This window comes from Phalaenopsis equestris, unplaced genomic scaffold, assembly GCF_001263595.1.
Source record: "Phalaenopsis equestris unplaced genomic scaffold, ASM126359v1 Scaffold000414, whole genome shotgun sequence".
NCBI lineage: Eukaryota > Viridiplantae > Streptophyta > Magnoliopsida > Asparagales > Orchidaceae > Phalaenopsis > Phalaenopsis equestris.
The window spans coordinates 879,825-906,027 of record NW_018164855.1 but is presented as its reverse complement, the minus strand read 5'-3'; the positions used below and the strand labels follow the sequence as shown (position 1 = coordinate 906,027).

At 34.3% G+C, this 26,203-nt stretch overlaps 2 protein-coding genes across 2 annotated transcripts; both read right to left on the bottom strand.

Moving 5' to 3' along the window:
- Window positions 1-6,932: 6,932 nt before the first annotated feature.
- LOC110027120 (putative GEM-like protein 8) lies at window positions 6,933-16,272 on the bottom strand. Its single transcript, XM_020728416.1, has 5 exons — window positions 16,162-16,272; window positions 14,726-14,806; window positions 13,906-14,180; window positions 8,333-8,502; window positions 6,933-7,260 (listed from the first exon to the last, which is right to left on the bottom strand). Exons 1-5 carry the CDS (start codon window positions 16,244-16,246, stop codon window positions 6,933-6,935), a joined length of 939 nt encoding a protein of 312 aa, XP_020584075.1. The 5' UTR covers window positions 16,247-16,272.
- LOC110027132 (probable DNA helicase MCM9) lies at window positions 8,853-11,683 on the bottom strand. Its single transcript, XM_020728434.1, has 6 exons — window positions 11,506-11,683; window positions 11,295-11,368; window positions 10,744-10,853; window positions 10,338-10,385; window positions 9,923-10,075; window positions 8,853-9,197 (listed from the first exon to the last, which is right to left on the bottom strand). The coding sequence occupies exons 1-6, from the start codon at window positions 11,656-11,658 to the stop codon at window positions 9,145-9,147; spliced, it is 591 nt and encodes a 196-aa protein (XP_020584093.1). The 5' UTR covers window positions 11,659-11,683; the 3' UTR covers window positions 8,853-9,144.
- Window positions 16,273-26,203: the final 9,931 nt, after the last annotated feature.

The following is a 26,203-nucleotide window of genomic DNA, read 5'->3' as shown; positions in this document are numbered from 1 at the left end:
TTGGTTGTGGCAAGCGTAAAGCATAGATTTGTTGGTTTTCATAGGTTCGGGGTGATCTCTATGTATTTATCCCCTTTTTGTATTATTTTCTGATCAAAATAATTGATAACTCCATAAATTTATTTTATTTTACTTTATTCATTTTTTTTCTTGAAATCCACATCACGTAAACTATTTACTTAGGCAGCGGTTTTACCACGGTGAGGCCAAAAAACATGACGTCTCGTGTTTTGTTTCGACGGCGCGACGGATTTATGAAACATCCGAACGAAACACATCTACAGGTTCAACCCCGTGGCCCGCGTTCGTCTGTATAGCGTTGAAACAGATGCCTCTCCTCTCACGTGATCATTGCTCTCATGGATTACACTAGCTGCCACTCCTCTCTGGTGATCCTCTCTCTCACGTCTTGCCCTAGCGGCCCTCTCCCTCTCCCTATCTCTCTCTCTCTCTCTCTCTCTCTCTCTCTCTCTCTCTCTCATGATTCTCATGATTGGTGTTGTGTCTCTCTCATTGAGTTGTTTTCTCCGTCTCCTCTATCTCATCTACGACTCTGTTTAAATCTTTTGATCCGGTCTTTCGTTTGGTGCCCTGTGCGGTGGTTCCTTTTTGCAGTTGTTCCTCTGTACTGTGGTTTCTCTGTGCAATGGTTCATTGTCGTGTTAGAAAATCCCAACCTTAACTATATCTTTGTCTTTGATTTTGGAAATGTGCATGTATATGACAGTTTTGTGGTTTCCTTTTTGCGGCAATTCCTACGTGCGGTCGTTCTTCCTCGTGCTGGGAATCTTTGTGTGATGGTTTCTTTACCTTAATTATGAGGCTTTTGGTATTGGGCATGTATGCTCACCGTGGGTTCCACTGTGCAGTGGATCCTCTTGGTGTTGGTATGGTTCTCTTTTCTCAAGATTTTTTTGATTTTTTATTTGGCTAATGTTTATGCTTCATTGTTTCTCGGTTGAAGTTGAATTTTGGGATTTGTGGGGATCCCACGTGTAATGGCTTAGATTTTTGGAATTTTCGATTTGGCAAATGCTTATGTTCATTAATTCTCGGTTGAAGTTGAATTTTGGGACTTTTGGGGATCCTAGGTGCAATGACTTGGCTTTTTTTTTTTTTAATTTTGATTTGACAAATGCATATGCTTACTCCTTTGTATTCTTGAATAATGATGTAATACGTACTGGTTTTGAATGTATGTGCAATGGTGGATTATGGATTTCCATTTGCTCAATCACTATACATTTGGTTGATGTTGATGTGGTGGATGTGGGGGTGTTGAAGTACGAGAAGGCAGTGGTGAAGGGTGGTTGGTGCGTGGACGTAGAGGTGGAGGTAGTGGTGTACGGTGATTGTTGTGTGGAATTATATGTGCTGATGGATGTGTTTCTGTGTAGGTGAGGTGATTGGTTTGTATTTGTTGGTGTGTTGGTGATGGTGGATGTGTTTGTGTGTGGTTAAAGAGATGTTGGTGTGGTTGTATTTGTGTTACTAGATGTGTATAGTAGTTGATGGTGGAGGTGCTGGTGTGTTTGTGTGCGGCAAGGAAGGTGTTGGTGTGGTTGTGTAAAGAAGGTGATTGTGTGGTTGTGTTTATGTTAGTGGGTGTGTATAGATGTGTGAAGGTAATACTGTTGTAGATGTATTGTGTGTGTGAAAGGTGATTGTATTGATGTTGTGTGTGTGGAGGTGGTGGGCAGTCTTTGTCACAAACAAAAAATAATGTTTCTTAGACATGCACTCAATTTGGGGAAGATGTAAGCGAGATGACAGAGTTGAGGGAATAAATTACGGATGCAATAATTCAAGGGTGATTGGAGGGAATGTTAGTTTTTATTTATGTTTATTATAATGGTTGTTGGAGGCATTCACTGTTTCTTGTCTACAGTTCATTTATTTTTCTTTTTCTCATGCGTTTGATATTTACTATATTGGTTTTTTATGCAAGTTGTATGTGTTTTTCTCTTTTATATTTTTTTTCCTCTATGATGAGATGTTGGCCTTATAGGTTCTTCTAAATGGTCTATATGTCGTTATTGGTTGATCTCACATGTAAAATTATATGAAGACAACCAAGTTCCTGTCAATTTTCAGTGCTACGATTTTTTAGGTTCTTATGGATGATTTTTTTTTAATATGCATATGTGTTATACACGAGCTTGCTATTACATGAATTAAATACAACCAATAACCCATTTTTATAAGATCTGATAACTTCTTATACTGACAGATTCATTGGTTTATATACTGAGTTTTCTGAGACCTCAAAGTTACATAATACTTTAATTAACTACTTTTATTATCAATTTTTAATAGTGTTATGTCTAAGGGTATGTTTTTTTAATCAATTGAGAAAGATGAGCTTGAGGATTTCTGATACCTCCAGAGGATTGCACTGCTACTGTGGACTTTAATGTTTTTTGTTCACTTCACGTCAGCCACATAATTATGAGAGAGTTTTACAGGTGTCCGCTGAGAATCACAGAAAACTTTGACTATTTTCTGTGAGCAGATGGGTTAAAAGATTCCACCGTCTAGAATTATCGGGCATAAAGTGTTCCTTGAAGACGGCTTAGCTCATGCACATGTTATCTGTATTTTAAAAATAATATTATTATATTATTAATTGTCGTTTTAATAGTTATTTTTTTAATTTTGGTAGCAATACTACTTATTGTTTATTAAGATATCTATCATTATTTTGTAACGTTCTGCACTGAATATTTATTTTTAAAGTTTGAAATGTACTAATATGAACAGTTATGTTGCAAACAACATTGCTATACAACGGTAGAGTAATAATTTGCCCAGAAACAACTGCAACTCAGTTGTTTTCAAACTGTAAAACATAAACAGACAGCCAGCTTGCAACAGCTTATTATTAATCTGCAACTGCCCCAAACAGACCCGCATTCTTATAGATTATAACGCTTGATGCATAAAGACTTTGCGACATTTGGTAATCCTTGGCTCTCAAAAAATATTTATATGCCTTAGTTCAATTTATTCTATTATTTATAATTTTAAAATTACGATAACTTACTTTATATCAAATAGTAAAAGAAATTTTGAATAAAATTGTGACATTGCATATAAAATAAAATAAAATTTGCAAATAATTAATGTTAATCAATATTTCCAAAAAAAATTCTAAAAAATTAAATTGGTAAAAAAAAAAGGATAAACAAGTGGTTCTTCATGGAGTATTACACAGAGAAACCAAGATCTTCATGATCGGGCATATACTTGTCAGTTGTAAGTCCTCTTTGGCATATATATATATATGCGAGCGGGCGTGTGTGTGTGCGCCGCAACTCGTAGCCTATTGGTTGGTGTTGAGAAAAATAGGGCGAAGAAAAACTAGAAAGACACAAATCCAGAAGAACACAAAGATTTAACGAGGTTCGGCAAAGATGCCTACGTCCTCGAGAGCAGAGCGGCGAGTTTCTTTCAATATTCAGAAAAGGGATTACAGAATAGAGGGATACCTCCTGGGGTTACTAACAGACCTATTTATAACCTGAGGAGTAAACCTAGACACAATATACAACATTACCCCTGTACCAAACCGCGGGGCTTTGCCCCCGCACCCCAACCCACGTAACTTCCTAATTTGGACAGATTCTTCCGCTCCGCTTCGATCCAGCGTCTGTCCTGATATGGTATATGAGCCATACCATAACAAATCTCCACCTTGGCGAATATCCAGCCCCTTAGGAGAAAAATACATGGGAGTTACAACTGCACCATCATGGGTTGGGCTACCATGCTTCTCTAGCAACTGCAAACATTCAACAAGTCCAAGCAATGCAAGAACTTGTTGATAGTAACTGACTTGGTCAACATATCAGCTGCATTCTCATCAGTATGAACCTTCTGCAACAGTATCTCCCCAGAAGCAATCAACTCTCGGTCAACATATCAACTGCATTTTCACTAGTATGAACCTTCTGAAACAGTATCTCACCAGAAGTAATCAATTCTCTGATCTTGTGATACCTGACATCAATATGCTTGGTTCTCGCATAGTACATCTGGTTCTTAGCCAAATAAATAGTACTTTGACTATCACAATGCAACTGAACTCCACCTTGCTCAACACTTAATTCATTTACTAGCCAGTTAGCCATAAAGCTTTGTTAGCAGCTTTAGTTACTGTCATGTACTCAGCTTCATTTGTAAATAATGCCACAATATAGTGAACTGTTGATTTCCAACATATAAGTCCTCCACCTAGACCTTCTGCAATCAAAATCACATGTATAGTCTGAATCCACGTATCTCACAACTGAAGAACCATTCAACTGACTGTCAAAAATAATTATATGTCCTACAGTACCCTTCAGACACCTGAAAATTCACTTGACTGCTTCTCAATGTCGCCTTTCAGGTTTAGACATGTATTTGCAGACTTAACTAACAACATGAGTCAAATCAAGACGAGTACATATCATTGCATACATCAAGCAGTCAACTGCACTGACATATGAAACATTTGTCATGTCTTCAATTTCTGTATCTGTCTTAGGTCACTATTCTGAAGAAAACTTAAAATGATTTATCAATGGAGTGCTCACAGACTTTGCTTTGCTCATTTCAAACCTATCCAACACTTTCTCAACATAGCACCATTGAGGTGAACATAGTTGTCTTGAGCCTCTATCTCGATGAATCTCCATTCAAAGAGTCTTCTTTATAGGACTCAAGTTTTTTATGTCAAATTTCTGGCTCAATAAAGCTTTCAAACCAAGGACATCATGCATATTCTTTGCATTAATCAATATATCATCAATATGCAGTAATAGAAATATAATAGAATCATCATCAAGGCTCTTGACATAGACATAAAAATCATACTCACATCTCTTGTAGCCAATCTTAATCATGTAGAAATCGAACCGTTTGTATCATTGTCTTGGAGACTATTTCTACACATACAACAATTTCTTTAATCTGCAAACCAGATGCTCCTGTCTAGGTTGGGTGAACCATTTTGACTGTGTCATGTAAATCTACTCCTCCAAATCACCATGCAAGAAAGCAGTTTTAACATCCATCTGCTCCAAATGCAAATCCCAAATTGCTACTAATGCAAGCACTGCCCTGATTGAAGTATGTCTGACCACAGGAGAAAATATTTCATCATAATCTATCCCCTTCTGCTGCGAAAATCCCTTTGCAACCAGTCGAGCCTTGAACTTTTCCCCTTCTTTTTCTGATACTGCTGGTTTCCTTTTGTAGACCCATTTGCACCCAATAGCCTTCTTTCCCTCTGGATGCTGAACTAGCTCCCAATTGTGATTTTTCTGCAAAGACTCCATCTCCTCAATCATTGCACCCATCCATTTTTCTTTCTTCTGGCTAGATATAGCTCCCTGAAAAGAGGCCTTACATTGGTACGTCTCTGTCTATCTCTAGCTAGGTTATAATTCTGCAGATCATCTGGAATAGAATCACCAGGTGTTGGATTTGAACTTTCACCTCTCTCAGAAGCAATTGGTTGTTGTTCTAAATCCATATGCACTACATCTGAACTGGAACTCTTCTCTGGCACCTTGTCTTGATTCTGCTGTAACATAAACTGCTCATAAAAAACTGCATCTCTGCTGATCACCATCTTCTTTGCAATCAGATCTCAAAACTTGTATCCTTTCACACTTTTCTTGTAGCCCAGAAAACTGCACTTCTTGGATTTTGCATCAAGTTTGGATCTTTCATCTCCAAGTACATGCACATAAGCAGGACAACCAAAAATCCGTAAATGATCGAATTTAACTGGATTACATGTCCATACCTCTTCTGCGACCTTGCCACCCAATGATGCTCGAGGTGATCTATTGATGAGATAGCATGTCATATTCACAGCCTCTGCCCAGAAACTCTTAGGAAGCCCTGCATTCAGTCTCAAGCATCTTTCCCTTTCAGTTAATGACTTATTCAATCTTTCTGCCACACCATTTTGTTGTGGTGTCTTGCGCACTAAAAAATGCCTCTAAATCCCATGCTCCTCACAGAACTTCTGAAACTGCGAATATGTGTACTATGTGTCACTATCGGACCTCAAATACTTGATCTTTCTGCCAGTTTGGTTCTCCACCTCAGCTTTCCACAGCTTGAATTTAGAGAAGACTTCAGATTTCTGCTTCAAGAAATACACCCAAACTTTCATGGAGAAATCATCAATAAAGGTAACAGAATACTGAGATCCTCCCAATGACAATTCCTTAGTAGGGCCCCATACATCAGAATGCACATAATCAAGGATTCCTTCAGTTTTGTGCTTTCCAGTCATAAAACTGACTCTAGTCTGTTTTCCAAGAATACAGAACTTACAAAGATCGAGCTTGTAGCTTTTAACACCATGCAACGGGTTTCTTCTATGCAAGTCTGCCATCCCACTTTCACTGAGATGACCCAGACGCATATGCCATAGCTTTGTACTGTCATCATCTGACTGCATAAAATGAACTTCACCTACAACTGTACTCCCCAACAATTTGTAGATATTGCCTGCAGTTAACTTTCCTTTTATCACCGGCAGTGCATTCTTAACAATTTTGTTGGTTTCCCTATCCTCATTTGCCTCAAGAATAAAACCATTTATGTGTAGAGTGCCCAGGGAAATCAAATTTTTCTTCAGATCTGGAATATGTCTGACATCACATAATGTTTTAACTGTGTCATCATATATCTGAATTCTGACTTCTCAAATACCAACAATATTGCAACATCTATCAACACCCAAATAGACTGAGCAAGAATTAGTTGACCTGTATGAATTAAACCACTCCCTGTTAGGTGTTATGTGATAAGAGCACTCTGAATCCAGAATCCATGCATCTATGAACTGAGTTGATGAAACTGAAAACATATCACCATCATTGCAATCTGAATTGTCACTCTGTGCCACATTTACAGACTTCGATGATGTATCACATTTCTCGCGCCCGAAGACTCCCGTTGCCTTCTGGTCTTCGCCAACTCGCGCAGGACTGGAGCCTTCCGGTCGTCGCCGAACAAGCCCTCCGGAACTGCCTTCCTCCTGCGTTGCGAAAGAGCCCCGATCCAAAACCACTTCGGGCGAAAAACCTCTGCCTGCGTCGTGCAAAATCCGCCGCAAATCTCCTTCGCGCTGTTCCGCCGAAGAACCCGCAGTCCTCCGTCCCGCACTGATGCCAGGCAGATCCTTCTCCTTCCAAAATCTCCAAATCGTTATTCTTACTTCCTGCGCCGCCACAATTTTCTTCCCTGCCCTCGAACCTGAGCTCTGATACCACTTGTTGAGAAAATTAGGGCGAAGAAAAACTAAAACGACACAAATCCAGAAGAACACAGAGATTTAACGAGGTTCGGCAAAGATGCCTACGTCTTCGGGAGCAGAGCGGCGAGTTCCTTTCAATATTCAGAAAAGAGATTACAGAATAGAGGGATACCTCCTGGGGTTACTAACAGGCCTATTTATAACCTCAGGAGTAAACCTAGGCACAATATGTAATTACAACATTACCCCTGTACCAAACCGCGGGGTTTTGCCCCCGCACCCTAACCCACGTAATTTCCCAATTTGGACAGATTCTTCCGCTCCGCTTCGATCCAGCGTCTGTCCCGATATGGTATATGAGTCATACCATAACAGTTGGCAGAGTTCACTGTAATTCCCCTCAAGTCGCGGGTTTGATCCTCAGTGGCACTGGGTTCTCAAATATTTAAACGCATTATGCGGGCCCTCATCATGGGGCCTAGCACATGGGAAATCGGTATTTGGTCCTTTTTGACGAATATATATATATATATATATATATATATATATATATAAGGAATGGTCAGAGATAATTATACGAGTCTGCAAGCACTTTAATGTGCCTAACAGTTCGAGTACCACCTCCTTAAGGCCAACTGTGTCGGAGAGGATTCGAACCGGCCTGAGGGGACTTACATCGACGATGAACCAACAAATCGGGGTATGTGGGGCTCACGCACACACAGATAACATGTATAGACAGCATATATACTTGCTGAACAGTTAATTTTTTTTTAATCTTTTGGGCACTTTTGACATGTGTGATCTATTGTTTGCTGAACTGTTAATTTTTTTTAATCTTTTGACAGTGTTATATATATATATATATATATATATATATATATATTTGCAAATAATTTATGTTTTTAACACCGCAAAGTCATAATTTAGAAAATCCAACATAAAGAATTGACAAATGTATTTCTCCCCTCACATCCACAAAATATTCCTCCACTAACTCAAAAAACACCTCATAAAAGGACAAATTTCGATCCACAACCTCACAACAATAAAACAAATTAAACCAATCACCTTTCTAAGATTGCTTTCTGAACTGACTTGAAGGTTTTTTTGTAATTTACAAATCCCAAAAACCAGAGCTCAAATCCATCAACTGTGACAATATACATATACTTCTGATTTGGATTTTCCACATTCTCACTTGAAAATGCTCCCTCTATTTTCTTCAGTGGAATTAAAGCCTGCGGAAGATGGCAAATTTAAAAATTGTTAATGCAATTTTCCCTCATATTTTATCATGTGTATATGTAATGTTAATTAATAAGATTTACATTTATTTTCTTCAACACATAAATAATTTTACATTCATATAAAAAGGTGAAATATATCTTTTCATGCATAAATAAAATAATATATATATATATATACACACACACTTACTATGTTATCGAGAGTGTAAAACAGTATGACTGACAAAGGTATAGGCCTTATTTGAGAAGGCAGTAAAATTCTGCTTCGCTACAGTGAAAGCCAACGCATGGATTTGGTTTCATTTGGTAAAGCAACATCTCTTGTAATTATTTCAACAGAACAATAAATTTTCACCGTTTTAGATCACAAATGGAAAATCTCAGTTCCACGGACATGACATTTAAAGGAGCTTTGCAGAACAGCGAGGCTCCTTCAAACAAGCCCATGGTACAAAGAAAACACATCCAAGGGAAGGCTTGTGATGATCCTCTCTTACAATAACCATAATGGAATCAATTTCCTACAGTCCAGCAACGAAGTGCTCTACATTACAAGAAAACAGAAAATAAAACATAATCTCATTAAAAAAAGAAAAAAGAAAAACAAAGAAGCTCATATGTTGTTAGACAACACTAGTCACTGATTGCTCCTAACTTCTCAAGAATTATTTTGCCCTGTTTTGCATCTGAAAAGCATGTTAAGAAATTACAATGATGAAACAAATTATGAATAAAGAAGCATGTTTAGATCCTTTTTGCATTTAAGGTCCGTTTTTGGAAAGCACAACTCCATAATTATTGTAAAAATAACCGGAACGAAGTTGTAGAAAAAAAATTATTTTTTGAAAACTGAAACGCATTTAATTGGGGCTAAAATAGTTTTTCATTGGGATTATTTCAACTCACGTGTAAAAAGTAAAGGGTTTAAATTGACATCTTTATAAACCCGGGGACTAAAATGATCAACTACCATTTTGGCAATTATCTTTTGAAAACATGCTTTGTTACATATGAGAAGCAAAATCATGAAAAAATTGCCACAAAGAACTCGTGGTAGTTGGTATGACAGATCATCTATCTGATCATATGTAATCAACATGAGAAATTGAATCCTTATTTCTACAAAACATGCTTTGTTACATATGAACTATTTATTAATTAGAAGATTTACATACATATCACTCAATTCTCATGTATTTACACATCTAACAACTAAACTTAATTTTTTTCATAAACGCCACCTTGCCTTTGCATGCAAAGGCGCATTTCACGTTCTGAAAATTTAAACAGTGACGTTTTTTATGAGATATGAAAGATTAGTATAATATAAATGTAACAAGTAAAATACACCTAAATATAGAAAATGGACGGTATGTATGTAAATGCCCTTTATTTTAGCCAAAAAGGATACATTCTTGATCTGGAAACTCAGTGAAATTTGAATGCAGAGCATTTCCAACACTATCAACGATTGCTGATGTTGTCATCGATGATTCTATGCAGAGGATGGCGGCAATAGCATCGAGTTGGGTAACCACGTTTCGGAACATAAGCCGTGCATGTGCTACAGTGAAGTCGAGTCAAATCAGTATAAGAACGCATCGAAAAAAAATTGTATCAAAATATCATCATCATTATTTCGGGAGGACGAATCTCATAACCGTTAAATCTGTTTTGAGACGAGAGGAATATATGGGAAATCAATAAAATTTTTATATTACACCCGTATCAAAGCAAATCCAGTAATTTTGAAATCCATCTCCTCCAAAATTTAATCGGAACATACCGAGGATTAAACAATGTTGCTTAAACTTAATGAAACAAACCTTGGGCCAACCGTATTAAGCTCTCAAGCATGCGGACAGTAGTTCTAGCTGCACAAAAAAAAGAAAGATTTACAAACATAATACTTAATTCCAATGTATTCACATATCTAACATCTAAACTTCTATTCTTACATATACGCCACACTACCGATGCTTGAAAAGATGTATTTCATTTTTTTTTAAAGTTAAAATAGTGACCTTTTTTTATGTGATATGAAAGATTTGGGCGGTATAATTGTAAAAAGGTAACTTTTAGGCTTAGATATGTGAATACATAGGTGTTGAGTGGTATGTATGTAAATCTTCCACAAAGTAATAAGGGAAACTGCAAAGGAATTCCCTAATAACTTGGCTAAATCTAAAGAAAGAAAAAATTGATCCCAACACAAGTACTGCCACTTCTGACCTGCATTATGGGTTGCTGATCTTCGCTGGAGCTGATAGTAACTGGAAATTATTCTTTCTGAATCCTTCGTCAGGACGGGTTTGAAACGCTGCTTAACATAGTGGATATACCTACAAAACACAGTCGTTTAAGAAAGCTTCCTAATTCTAATATTTTGGGTTATTCTGCTTTAGGTATCAGCTTCAATGTATTTTGCAAGTGCCGAATTTAGATAGCATGATCTCAAATGCCAAATGATGAACAGAAATTAACAAGCGATGGACTACAATAAAGCAGCAAGATGAAATATTCCAGTGATTAAAAACTAATCCAATAAAAGGTAAAATTACTTGAAAGCTATTTAGTAGATAAACGGTTTATTTGGCAACGTTGTTTAGTTGTGTTGCTGATGGACTGTATGAAATAAAAGTGCAATACCATTTTATTGAAGTGCTTTTAGTTCAGTAAGAAAATAATTATGATGCCTTGCAAAATTAAGAAAAAAGAAAACAAAAAACACTAAGATGCTTTATTGAATGCTACAAACAAGGAAAAAATATATTAGAATTTACCTCCTAAGCATTGGAAGGGACCAGACACTACCCAAGTCTTCAGAATAATCTCTTCTACAATTTTCTTCTCCTTTCTGTTTAGTTTTAAAATATTCAACTAGAGACAGTTAGCCAAAGATACATGTATGATCTAATGAAGGTTAAAAATGTACATCTCAATATAGATAAATTACTAATAAGCTAACTTAACTATGGCGTAGAAGAGAGATACCTCAGCTAGAATATGATTAGAAACAACTGCATCCCATTCAGGATTCTTTTTATCCAGAAGGACAAGAACTATGTCAAATCTGCTAAGTAATGGCCCAGATAATGTCGTATTCACTGATAATGCTGATCGTAAGGAAAAAAAAGTTAACGGCATTTACATGAATACCACACAATTCTTATGTATTTACATATCGAACAACTAAACATTCAGAGTTACATGCATGCCACTCAAATCTTTAATATCACATCAAATATACCACCATCGCCACCTTTTATAAATAAAATACACATTTTCATGTACATGTTTATGACACCAAGGCATTACAAGGGTAAATATCAAATTTTGGGTGTTAGATATGTAAATTTCACAAAAATTAAAATAGGACGAGTAGTTCCGAAAAAAAAATCAAAACCAAACAAAAGAAGAAAGTACAAGCAGGAAGCAAAGGTGCAATTTTATTTTCGGGGACAAAAGAAAATCCCATTATGTCGATTAACATTTCCAATGATGGCTGCTAAATGAATTGTTTGCATGGTGTTATTTCTTGAAACTTTGTATGGTGTTATTTCAAATTCAACATGCATGCAGATTAAGATTAGTTGATACTGATTGCTGGAAGTTCGAGTTTTATATGAGTGAACTACAATTAAACAAATACACAATTATGAAATATGTTTACAATAGCTAATAATAGAAAATAATTTTTTTATGATCATGGTTACATTCAATAAAATGATATTGAATTAGTTATGCTGCACTACTTCAATATTATTTTATCCAAAAAATATTATGTCCTTGCATGAAAATGAACCACAGAATTATATATAGGTTGAATTATGTTATTTAATGATTGCTACATGGAAGTGTTAATTCATTTTTAAATACTGTTTGCATAGTAGCCTGAAAGAAATTTAATATTCCTAAAATAGATAGAAAAAACAAAAAATTAGAAGTTGTTTGTTTAGATATTTTGGTAAGCAAATGTGCCAAAATAGCAGTGTAGATTACATATGCTATTAAAAAATATTGTCATGCAACCACAAGTAACAATCTAATCCGTTCACTTTATCATAATATTGGTAATTAACTATTCCATTTTGAAATAGAGGGAATTTTATGGTAAAAAAAAAGTGTTTCATCCTGCTAAGCATTGTTTCCCATGTAACATTCTATAGCAGCACAAATTATGCATGGATATGGAGGGAATTCTAGAAACAAAAAAGTCAAAGGCACTTTATTTAAAAAAGAGGCACTTACATATCTCACAACTGAACTTTCATATTCACAAACATAGCACTCAAATCTTTAATATCACGACAATAACAACACTATTACATGATGCCGGAGCGTCTACTGCTTACGAGCGGAATGCAGGAGAGAGCTGCGGCTCCCAAAGTAGCGTGAAGATCGAGGAGAGCGGGCCAATAAAACGAAAAATGAAACGAGAAAAAATTACACACAGAAAAAACACTATAGCGACAAAGGTTTACGTGATTATATATATATAGGAATTGTGCGCTATGTATTTAAGGGTGTGTTTGGGGGCAGTGGTGGAATTATTGTGCGGTGGAATCTCACACCACATTTTGTGGTGTGTAACAAAACTGTGTTTTGTTGGTTTTTTTTCAAAAAGTTGTGATGGAAAGTTGTGTATTGCAACCTGATATGATAGAGTTTTTTTGGGGCAGCTGCAGCTTATTAAGAATCAACTATGAAACTGCTGAAGAATAATTTGATGTCGCGAAAAACTGCGATGATTATTTCATTTTTTTTTTAAAAAAGTCAGACCGCAACTAGAAAGTTAGCAACACACCTAGCCATGATCAGTGGGAAAACACTGATTTCAGCGACATTTTTTTGAAAAAAATATCAAAATTCAGTTTATCTACCGCCACACCGGTGCTCCAAACGGAGTCTTAATGTGGTGGCTGATAGATAGTTACCGTCTAATTTTTTGAAAAAAAAAATGTAATAACCACCATAATTATCTTAAGAGCAGTTGTTTCTTCAAATAGTTATCAATGGCCCAAACAAACCCTAAACCTTCAACTTAATTATATAAAATCAAAATTATTACTAAAATTTATTTTGGACAGCTTTCTACCTTCTTTCAACTTTAGTTCGTTGTCATAGTTCTGTTAGGGAAACAATTTTCATATCGCTTCCTCTAAATTTTTATAATGAAAACTTACTTTTTTTCAACAAGTGCATGTGTTGTAAGAAAGATGTTGTTTGATTCTTTAGAAAAAAAAATTATATATTTATAATTATAAGAAAGAAGTTGTTGATTCTTTATTAAAAAAATATATATTTATAATTAAAAATGAAATAAAAAAACCATGAAATAAATATAGAAAAATAAATAAATTTAAAAAACAAAATGAAAATTACATAACTCACCTTATAAGGTACCTTGGCAGAATTTCCAATAGTTGTAGAAACCTTGATTGCTCTCTCGCTGCAAAACCCAATTCTATCCGTTGAAACAAAGAGCACGCCTGCCACAGGTCCTGCGGTGGTGGACATGTAGCACTGCGACGCCCTCAGCAAATCCTCCTCTTCTCCGGCCGAGAAACTTTTGCGAAAAACCCCCTCAAAACCTCCAGAATTAATAATTCTTGCGCCCAGGCTCAGCTTCCCCTTCACGGTCTTTGATATATTGTGGCCCACACTCACTGGAGAAATTAATTACATGAATTTAAATTCATGATAAATTGATTTTTGTGAGAGATTTACAAACATACCACACAATTCATTTGTATTTACATCTCTGACCCCCATAGTTTTATATTTACTTTATTCAAAATATTTTTATTTTGATTTGTAAATTTGATTAAATTATCATACTTATTTGTAAAATTTGCAGACTATTATTTATTTGCACAAAAAGATTGAAATGAAGAAAGTTAAATCTAGAACTCCTAATATAACTTTTTGACCAAATAAAAAATATTGCATCACGACTTTGCACGTAGAGTTACGTGCAGAGCCCAATAAAATCAAGTCTAATAAAATCAAGTCATATGGATGTGACAGAAAAAAAAAATCGACCCAGTAACACTGAGGAATATTCTCCCCGTGTTATTAAGTAATCGACCCGGTAACACTGAGGAATATTCTCCCCGTGTTATTAAGTGTTATTAATAATGTGTTATTATATGTTATTCAGATGTTATAAATATAATGTAATCATATAAAATTCATATAATTACATATTTACCATGATCTCGGACGCCATGCACAAAACTATCAGCTTTATTGCGCAGCTTGTTCAAGCGATCCACCATCGAATCCTTTCTTTCTGCAAAATGCAGCAACAAATTTTTCTAAAAAACACCTCATAATTAAACTAAATATAACTTTAATTGTATATTTACATTTCTACCAAACAAGGATCCCCTTGACATATCATGTTCTAATTAATTCCTTTGACGGTATATAGTTAAACCATAAGAGGTTTGGATTTGGATTAATGCATAATTAAACCATTTTAATCCTTAATTACGAATTGAAAAGATGAATAGAAATGAAGAGAAGGAGATTAATTAATTAACTATTCTAATCATACTAAATCTCGAAACAGAAAAGCTGTTTAGAGAATAAGAAGGGAGATTAATTGCTTAATTACTGGGAGAGTGCTTAAGCAAGAGCTAAATTTAATTAATAATTAAATTAATCCATTCTGATTAAAGAACTCCGGAAGGAGAGTAATCGCTTAATTACGCAGAGAGTAATTAAACTATGCTAATCCTACTTAATTTCAAACAGAAAGCTGATTAGAGAACAAGAAAAGGAGATTAATTAGAGAAATGAGAAAAAACAACTAAAAATAATCCATAAGGAGACTGGATTAAGACTCAAAAGCATAATTAAACCTAGTCCGGCTTAATTTCAAATAAAAAGCTGACTAGAGAACAAGAGAAGGAGATTAATAGCTCAATTATTCAAAGAGAAAAGGAGACCGGATTAAGATAAAAATATGATTAAACTTTCCTAATCCTTCTTAATTACAAACAAAAAGCTGATTGGAGAACGAAACAAGGAGATTAATAGCTTAATTTTTCAAAGAGAAATGAACAAAACAACTAAATATAATCCATAAGAAGACTGTATTAAGATAAAAAAGCATAAATAAGATTTCTTAATCCTTGCTAATTGCAAACAAAAAGCTTATTAGAGCGGAGATTAATTACTTGATTGTTCAAAAAGAAATGAGCTAAACAGCTAAATATAATTCATGAGGAGGCTGGATTAAGATAAAAAACATAATTAAACTTTCCTAATCCTTCTTAATTACAAACAAAAAGTTGACTAGAGAACAAGAGAAGGAGATTGTTTACTCGATTGTTCAAAGAGAAATGAACAAAACAGCTGAACATAATCCATTAGGAGGCAGGATTAAGATAAAAAAAACATAATTAAACTTTCCTCATCCATGTTAATCACAAATAAAAAGCTGATTAGAGAACAAGAGGAGGGGATTACTTGCTCAATTGCTCAATTGTTCAGAGAGAAATCAACAAAAAAGCTAAACATAATCCATAAGGAGCTAGATTAAGATTAAAAAAAAAATTTAATTAAACTTTCCTAATCCCCCTTAATTATGAACAAAAAACTGATTAGAGAAAAAGGGAGGGAGATTAAGTGCTTAATTACTTAGAGATGGTCTCTCAGCTCTGTAGGGTGATCTGTAGGGGATGCCAACCACAGCTTCTTCCTGGTTTTCACTTCTCAAATCCATTAGAAGAAGAAGAAGAAGAAGAAAGGGGAAATCTGATTGGTTTGCATGAATATACGTTAGTATTATATATATAAGAAAGATTGGGATTAAATTGAAAATATAATAAAATATAGGAGAGAAATGAGAAAAATGAAAAGGTAATGTTTCATTTATCCAAGGTTTACAAACTTATTAGAATATGATTAATATATATATATATATATATACATTACATGCATACCACCAGAAAAATGCTATTTACAAATCAACCACTGTCTTCACTTAAACATCAGTTAGGTATGTCAGAAAAATAACCTGGGTGATTGATTTGTAAATATCAATGTTTCGGGTGGTCTGTTTCGGGTGGTCTATATGTCTATATGTAATTATCCCTTGTATTATTATTATTTATGAATTAATTTGGTACTAAAAATTTGAATTTGAATGAATAAAAGAGAGGGGAAGAGGTCAATATTGGCAGTGAGGGATAAATGTGTGAATGGGAGAGATATGATTGGCCTGGCGACAGGTCATTAATTAGCTAGTTTTTTATTAAGATTTTGTTTACCATTTCTTATTAATTAGAAATGATTATTTGAGTATGACTTTTTTTTCTTATGTTCAAGTTATCTGACCTTTAAATTTAAGATCATTTTACTAATATCATTATAAAATAAGAATTATTGGTTGCTTTAATTTTGTTGCTTCTTTTAAATAATTTACTAAAATATTAGAATGGAAGTGTATAATTGATGTGTGATACAAAATTTGAGGTGGTTTAGTAATGAATTAGCATCTTGGTGTTGCACGGAAATCAAACACACTCAGATAGATGTAAATAACTAGTAGCGACATCAGAAGTTTTTAGATAGAGACCTTAGAAAGTGAAAAAATCACAGAGTTTTGTCTAGTTGAAATGATTCACTATATAATTTTGCATACATTGGTTTGCTCTTTTCCTGAATTAGGGAAGATGGAGTTACAAAGATAATTGTAAATGTATAATAGTTGTACGTTGATAATAGACGTAGGCTAGTTGTAATGAATGTTGTTCTCGATGAAAGTAGGCTGCAAGGGCTATAGTCGGTGGTTATGGAGGTTGTAGTCTACTGTAAATATTGTAGATAGTAGTCCATTGTACATGTCTTATAGGAAGTAGTTGAAATCTATGGTAGTATTTGGCCATGTGAGTTGCAGATGATCGTTTTAGAAGTGATGGTTGGCCACTGAGGCCAAAGGAGGAAGCTGCAAAAATTGTGAGTCAAGTAGGTCGTAGTTGGTTACATGACCTGTAGTGGTGAGTTGCGGTGACGTTTGTATATCACAGGGGTCAGAATCAAGAGTTGAATATGCTGTGGACCACATAGGTTGTAGTGACGAGTAGAGGTGTAAACGAGTCGAGTCGAGCTCGAGAACTGGATTAAATTTATCGAGTTCGAGCTTACGTCTACGAGTTTGAGCTAGCTTTTGAATCGACTTCTTTTATTATAAAGGAGAAAAAATGATATTAATTAAAGCTAGATTTATAATAACATGCCAATTCGAATGAAGAATTATGAGATAAATAATAAGAAATCACCTAATATACAATATTAAATATCATTTTTAAACTTTTTTAACAGCTAAAAGATAAAATCTTGAAATTTTATATATTTTAAATATATTTTATAACAATATTCTTAAGCAAGCCGACTCACTAGCTAAGGAGAGCATGGTTGATTAGCTTGTCGATCCACTTATCGAGCCGAGCTCAGGTCAACACACGAGTCTTCTTGACTCACTTACACCCCTAGTGGCTAGGAGTGACGACGTCCATATGTTGTAGGGTTTGGAGTCGGAACCAAGTAGGAAGTCTTTGGTCACGTATGTCGTAATAGCGAGTTGTAACGATGTTTGTAGGCTGCGGGGACCGGAGCTGCATGAGTTATGAACCACTTAGACAGTAGTTGGTCACAGAGACTGTAACAACAAGCTCGTGCAGCTTATCGAGCCGAGCTCAAGCCAGTTCATTAGTTGACTAAACTCACTTACACGCCTAATGGCGAGGAGTGATGATGTCCATAGGCCGTGAGAGTCGGTCGGGAGCTATACGAGCTATGAACAACGTATGTCGTAGTTGATCACGTAAGCCGTAGAGGCAAGCTGTGCCAATGTCCATATTCTGCAAGGACCAAAGTCGGAGGCACCACGAGCAATGCACCACATAGGTCATAGTTGGTACATGGGTCGTAACAACGAGCTATGACGAAGTTCGTAGGCCTTGTGGGCCTGAGTTGGGAGCTGAAAGAGCTATAAATCATGTAGGTTGTAGTTGGTGATAACATGTAAACCCCCTTATCCCACGGGCGAGAATGAGTTACACAATTTCTCGGGTTGCATTGTCTGTGCATAAAAGAAATTGTTGCTCTGTGATATGGAGCGGACAACGACGGAGGCCGGAGGTGGCGGTGAAGCGGTCCGAGGTGACAACAATGGCCGGAAGAGGCGACAACCCAAGCTGATTGTGGCATGAGGTTACGGTGAACATAAAAGGCGACGATGACAGGAGATGGCAGCAAAGGCGATCCGAGTTAACGGTGGCGGTGACGAAGGCAGCCTGAGTCGGCGGTGGCGGCCCGAAATTGCAGCTGGAAGAGGCGGCTACTAAAGTGGCCCGATGTGACAATGGTGGTCGGATCTGCACTGCATGATGTAAGTCTGCAACTCCCTCTTCTGCAAGCTCTAAACTTGCTTTTCCTCCCAAGGTTTTGGTCCTTCACGCGAGGTTTGAAACTTTATTTATAGAGTCCAATTTACAAACAAGACAGAATCCAAAACAAAATTGATTGGATGACCCAGAGAGATATCTTTGATCAGACTGTTTGATGAATATTTGACCACCTTAATGATATTGGAACATAGCGATCTTTGACTCATCGAATTTTTTGTGTCAAGACACTTGATTTAACTGTAAGCATGTCACATATGGTGTTCGTTTAATCTTCCAAATATGTCTGAAAAACTTTCGAAAATGGTTTGCTGGCTTGAATTGGGTCTGATTAAACTCGGATTAGACTGATTTTTGCACCATTGGGTCCATCTTGGCAAGTCAGTCAGTTTGACTAAACGTTTGATGGAATCAGACTTCTGTGTGAATTTTTATCAAAATTTGAATATTTTTTGTTAAAAAATTCTCTTGAAATCAATATCATACCTTAATATTCGTGATAGTTGTTCGAACTTTGTTTCAATAATAATGTTTTGTTTTCCTAAAAATAACTAAACAACACTTTTTGATAAGTTTTCCACATATTTTAACTAATTATATTTGATGGAGAGGTCCAAGTTTTATTTTAACTCAATTTAGCAATCCTTTCATGTGAAAAATGTTCTTCTATTTATAATTTCTCTTATAATAATAATTTGTACATTAAATAAAAGTAAAAATAAATAAATAAAATATTTCAATGAACAACAAAAAATAATTCTTTTGGATATAAATCATTTTTTCAATAACATAATGCTTATTTTAATAATAATCATATAAAATGTAAGAATATTCCATCATTTAATTAATGCTTTAAAATTTAAAAAATTACATTAAATCTTCAATTTGGATTCATTTGAAATTAGATTAATTATTTTAAGTTGACATTCGACTATAAATTTTATTTAAATGATTCATAATTTATATATATATATATATAATTTTAAGATTACATAAAAAAAATTATTCTTGAAAATGAATCATCAATAAAGCTAATTTTCAAATGAAGATTTACATACATATTACACAATTCCAATGTATTACATATCTAACCTTTGAACTTAATTTTTACATAACCTCATCCTACCCATGCAAGAAAATATATTTGTAAAAATAAAAATTTAGGCTTTAGATATATGTAAATACACAAGAGTTAGTGGGTATATGGCCATTTTCAAATAGAATATTTTTGATGTAAATGGCCATTTTCAAATAGAATATTTTTGCTATTTTTATATTTCAAATTGATCTTATTAGTTATAAGAGATGGGAGTTTAAAATAAATTTTCCAGATATTGTATTTATAAAATATATTTTGACTTAAATTAAATAGTCACAAAGTAGAAGTCAACAATTGGCATTAATTAATATAGGCTAAAATTGAACAAAATAAGCGTATCTCATAATGCTCAAGTATTTTATAATATCTTGAAGTTTCCATAAAAGATATAAGTGGTAAGTAATGTCAGCCTTTCATATATGTTTTTGAACAAAAGATTTTGAGTTGTGAATTTAATATATATATATATATAATAGAAAAATTAAAAATTATCATTGTGAATTCCAATGCACTTTTAAGCGATAAGTGTTCCGGATTCAAATTCAAGATTATTCGGGGGATTCGATTTTGGTGAATTTGTAATCAAGGCGAAGGTCAGGACAAGATGAATCCAATGATAAGAAGAATGGTTTGATTTGAGTCAGATCAAGTCATTAAAGTGTTGATGAAGGTTTTGGATAGTCAATTAAATTGTCAAAAGAACTCCCAATTGGACATATTTATATTCAAATAGACCATTCTAACTAGAATTTGACAATTGTTCCTAGCGCCTCCATTTTTAATTATGTTGTACACGAATAAGTTGTAATTGTATAACCAAAAAACAAGCATTGCCATTGAACCAATGAAGTCGCCGTCGTCAGAGATGTTATCATCGGAGCTATCACCAACACCTATAGTGGGCCGACCTGACTCCCCAATCGGGCATCCGACCGGCTACCGGATATTCAACTGATCAGCCATGTACCTGACCACCTGATGTTGAACTGGCCGACCCCCTGAAGAAGAACCGGTCGACCACTCCCTGTCGACCACAGTGAAGCAAGGTGGTCGACCACCCTCGGATGATTGGCCATCTCAGTCGACCACCAGATGCTAACAAAGATGGATCTGGATCGAATTGCCCTTACTGCTCTTATAAGGCAGATGCATTCATCTAATTTACCCCCCCCCCTGCTCTTTTCTCTCCATAAATAGAGACATTAAATGTAAAAAGGGCCCCATTAAGCTCTCTCTCTCTCTCTCTCTCTCCACCCCCTCATGTTGGGAGCTTGCTCCCCTTTACCCTCATATTTTAAACTCTGTTGTGTGGAATAAAAGGGCCTGCCGAGCCTAGGGACCGCCCCTCTTTACCCCTTTAGGCTCTCCCTCTTTCTCTCCTTCTCTTCCCTCTGAATCCGACTCTATCTCTTAAGCACGATCCAAAAGACAGTTTTATATTCAACAATAATGTTTGGTGTAAAATTGTGACCCTATTCTCCCTGAGATAAGAGGTTCAGTCACGAATTATGACCTTTGCGACCATTGAATGCACTTACGACTTCTAACTATGACCCATATGTTCAACTGATGTTATTGCAATCACTAATTATGGCTTCTATGACAAATGATATTGTAACTTCTAATTACGTGTTTACAACTTATGTGGCCAAATAACCCTATTGCAGTCAACAACTATAGTACTCTCTGTGACAAACTAATGTTATTGCAGCTTTCAACTATGACCTATGAGGCCAACTGACCATATTGCAGTCAAACTAATAATATTACGACTTCTACCTACCGTCTATGTGGCTAGCTGATGCTATTACAACTTTAAACTATGGTCGATATGACCAACCATGATATTATGGCCACCATACGACAATTGTGGCTAACTGACATTATTACTGCTTCAAACTATGACATATGTGACTAATTAATGTTATTGCAATCACCAACTACAACCTCTGTGACCAACTGACACTATTATAACTTTCAACCATTGTCTTTGTGGCCAACTACTACCTGTACAACAAAGTACTAAGACCTATGTGACTAACTATTTTTGTTATAACTTCCAAGTACAACCTTTGTGGCAACTGTCCCTATTGAAGCCACCAACTACCATCTTTGCAGCAACCAGTTACAATCATTGTAGCCAACTACGACCTTTGTAGCCCACTTCCACTATTTTATCCACCAACTACAATCTTTATGATCAACCACTATCATTGTAGCAATCAATTACGATCTTTATGGCTAGTTATTGATATTATATCCAAGATTTACAGTTTTTGTAGGCCCAATTATGATTATCATAGTTAAATTATTGTTATACATATGTGGTTATTAGTTTTATAATTTCATCTTCTTTAATTCAGGAGAAAGCTTAACCTATATACTCACAATGACATGGTCGAGTACTTTGACTGAGTGAGGCCTCATGATTTTCATCTTATATGAGTTTTTAAGTGTAAAAATTAAAGTGTCTCTTTTTTGTGCTTCTTTTTATCTATATGAGTGTTGGATATTCGTGTAATGCCAAAACATTAAATTATCAATTTGCTAAGAATAATGTAATTCATTCTTTTCAACATTGCAGTAATGAGTACTTTTTTTAGAAAAAAAAGATATTCAATATAGGTGGGTGAGTTATTTTGATAAACTTTTTAATGAAGTTTCTGAAAACATGATCGACCTTAGTGATCTTAATATCGTGCATAATAATAAAACGTTTTATTTTTACTGTCGCATTAAAGAAGTTGAGGTGCTTTAAAGAAAACCAAAGGTGGAAAGTCTGCAGGACCTGATGATATCCCAATTGAAGTGTGGAAATATTTTGGAGATTTGGGAGTTTCTTGGCTTACTAAATTCTTTAATATTATTTTAAAAACTAAAAAGATGTCTGAGGAGTGGAGGAAGAGTATTTTGGTATCCATTTTTAAGAATAAAGGGGGTGCACAATAGTGTGCAAATTACAAAGGAATTAAGTTGATGTGTCATACTTTAAAGTTATGGGAGAGGGTAATTGAACATAGGTTAAAACGCATTACAAAGATTTCTTATAATCAATTTGGATTTATGTCAAGCAGGTCTACTATGGAAGCTATATATTTATTGAGAGGTTTGATGGAAAAGTTCAGAGATAATAAGGAGAATCTACATTTGATTTTTATTGATTTAGAAAAAGCTTACGATAAGGTTCTAAGAGATATCCTTTGGAGCTGAGAAGAAAGAAGAAAGATGTTGATATGACTTGTATTCAAGTCATTAAAGATATGTATACTATAGTTGTTACTTGTGTTCAAACTAAAGGAAAATTGACCAAATATTTTCCTATTTTTGTTGGATTACATCAAGGATCGGCTTTAAGCACATATCCTTTTGCTTTAGTTTTGGATGCTTTTGTTGGACACTTACAGGAGGATGTACCTTGGTGTATGTTTTTTGCTGATGATATCCTTCTCGTGGATAAGATGAGAGAGAAAGCTCAGAAAAAACATGAATTATGGAGGTCTAAATTGGAGTCTAAAGGCCTTCATTTGAGTAGAACTAAAACCGCAAACATAGAACGTAATCTTAGTAGTAGTAGCTCTATTGACAAAATTATAACAATGACTGATCAAATTCTTAAAAGGTGTGAATGCTTTAGATATCTTGAGTCTATTGTTTAAAATGATGGTGATATAGATCGGGATGTTATTAGTAGAATTCAAGTTGGTTGGTTGAAGTGGAGGAATGCTTTAGACCTATTTTGTGATACAAAAGTATGTCCTAGATTGAAAGGAAAATTTTATAAGATGTTGGAGAGACCTGCAATGCATGGAGTTGAGTGTTGGCCTTTAAAAGAGAAGCATAATAATAATTTAAGTGTTGTCGAGATGAGAATGATTAGGTGGATGAGTTGCTTTACACTTAGATACATACAAAATGCGAAATGATGCGAAATGAATATATCCATGATAGGGTTGGTGCAGCTCCTGTGACAGACAAAATTGGTGCAACTCTTGTTTTAGATTCGACTTGTGTTAAGAAAGGCACAAGTAGACCTAAGATGACTTGGGCTTCTTGTATAAAAAATGATCTCAAATTACTAGAACTAAATGAAAATATGACACTAAATAGGACGCAATGGAGAAAAAGGAATCATGCAACAGAACCCACGTAGTGGAATTATGGTTTTGTTGTTGTCGTTGTTTTATTCTTTTCGACATTGCATTTTATTATGACATATAAGAAATTCTAAGTTGTTGATTTGTCCAATTGCTCATTAATATTTGTTTAAATTTATCATAAAAATAACTTTAACCGTGTTATATGTGCAAAGCCTTTTAAATTAGAGTATATATTTAATAATACATAAAATCAACAAATATATGCAATATAACATTACTAACAAATATGTTATATTTTAAATCATTTATAAATCTTATCTTCTATAATATCATGAGTTAGTCATCAAGAAAATTTCAATGTATTTAATTGACAATGAATTGATTATAAAAAAAAAATTATTAAAATCATGCATTTTAATCATCTCAATGATATTGAGTTTGAAATTATATTTAATGATGGTGACATAAAAAATAAATAAAAATAAAAATAATTAAAATAAACATTGATATTTTTAAGTGAGAAAAACTTAAATTAAAATAATAATTATTCTTCCAACAAATGTACGATTACTCTGCATAAATAATATTAATTATAATTAACAAAATCAAGCCATCATTTCTTTTTGTTTTTAGGTCAATATTCTATCTAATATTATTTTGTCCCTAACCTTTCAATTTCCTTAGGAAATTCATAATAATAATAATAATAATAATAAATAGTGTAAAATTATTTAATTTATATAATTAATGTGTAAATATCTTGTATTTTAATAAATTTCTAGCATTTACATGGGCACTACTGGCCAATAACTATATACTAAGTGTGAGTTAATGTTTAATAATATAAAATCATTTAAAAATAGAAAAAACAAAAAATAAAATAAAATTAGCCAATCAGAGCTGACAACATGAATGGCACAAAACAAAATTGGGCATTGAATTTTTGAAGGTGGAGAAATTTTCAAAATCCAAGCAATTATAACATTTGGTGAATTAGATGCATTATTAATTTTTTTAAGCGCGGTTAAGTATATACCGCCTGTTGAAATTAGATTTATCGTGTTGATCATGCCCCAGGCACAGAACTTGAGATCCGATGAAAAGAGAAAGAAAGAGAGAACGAAAGCTTTACCCCATGGGGGACGAATGTGTGACTTGTCGTTTAGTTAGTGGAAAATCTCCAAGTTATTTTCCTTGTCCCACACCATCCATTTCTTATGTATTTATATAGTTAACACCTATTTTTTTTTCATATTATATCACTCAAATATTTCATATCACATAAAAAATCAATACTAATATTTAAATTTAAAAAAAAAAGAAATATTTATTTTCATATATAGACAAACTGAAATAAATGCAAAATAGAAGTTTAGGAGACGTAAATATTCCCTTACTTTTTATATTCATAAAAATAGAATGAAGGCTTTTTGTAATACTATTTAATTAATTTAAAGCCTTAAAATTTTCACAAAATATTATTTGATTGTCTTAAGCCATGTCTGTCCATCTCCCTGCCTAAATTTTAGTATTATTTGGTTTTTTAATTGGAGCAAACAATGCTTATGAAAAATTAAACAAATTAAAGTAATAAGAATTAGGGTATTTACATACATACCAGCTAATTCTTATGTATTTACATAGCTGACCCTTAAAATTTAATTTTTATATTTATAACCATCAATTTTTTCATATCGCATCCAAAATATTAGTTGTTTAACTTTTTTTTTTTTTAAGATAAAAGGATAATTGTATACAAACCACTCGAAACATTGATGTTCACAAACTAACCAATTAGAGGATTTTTTTGAACTAGCAAATTGAAGTATTTATGCATGCCGTGATTGGATTATTGAGTTTGATAAAAATAAAAAACATGGATAGGGATTTCATCATGAATTTTGATGTCTGAGTTAGGATTTGAAAAATGGATTAAGCACCTGGTTGAGGTAGGTGCAGCTTATTAATAATCTGTCGCACTGCAACTGCCACGGAAAGCTGTTGCGCAGAAGTTGATGCAGATAACTGGTCGATTATTTGTTATTTGTAGTTTGAAAAGAGTTCAAATGCAACTG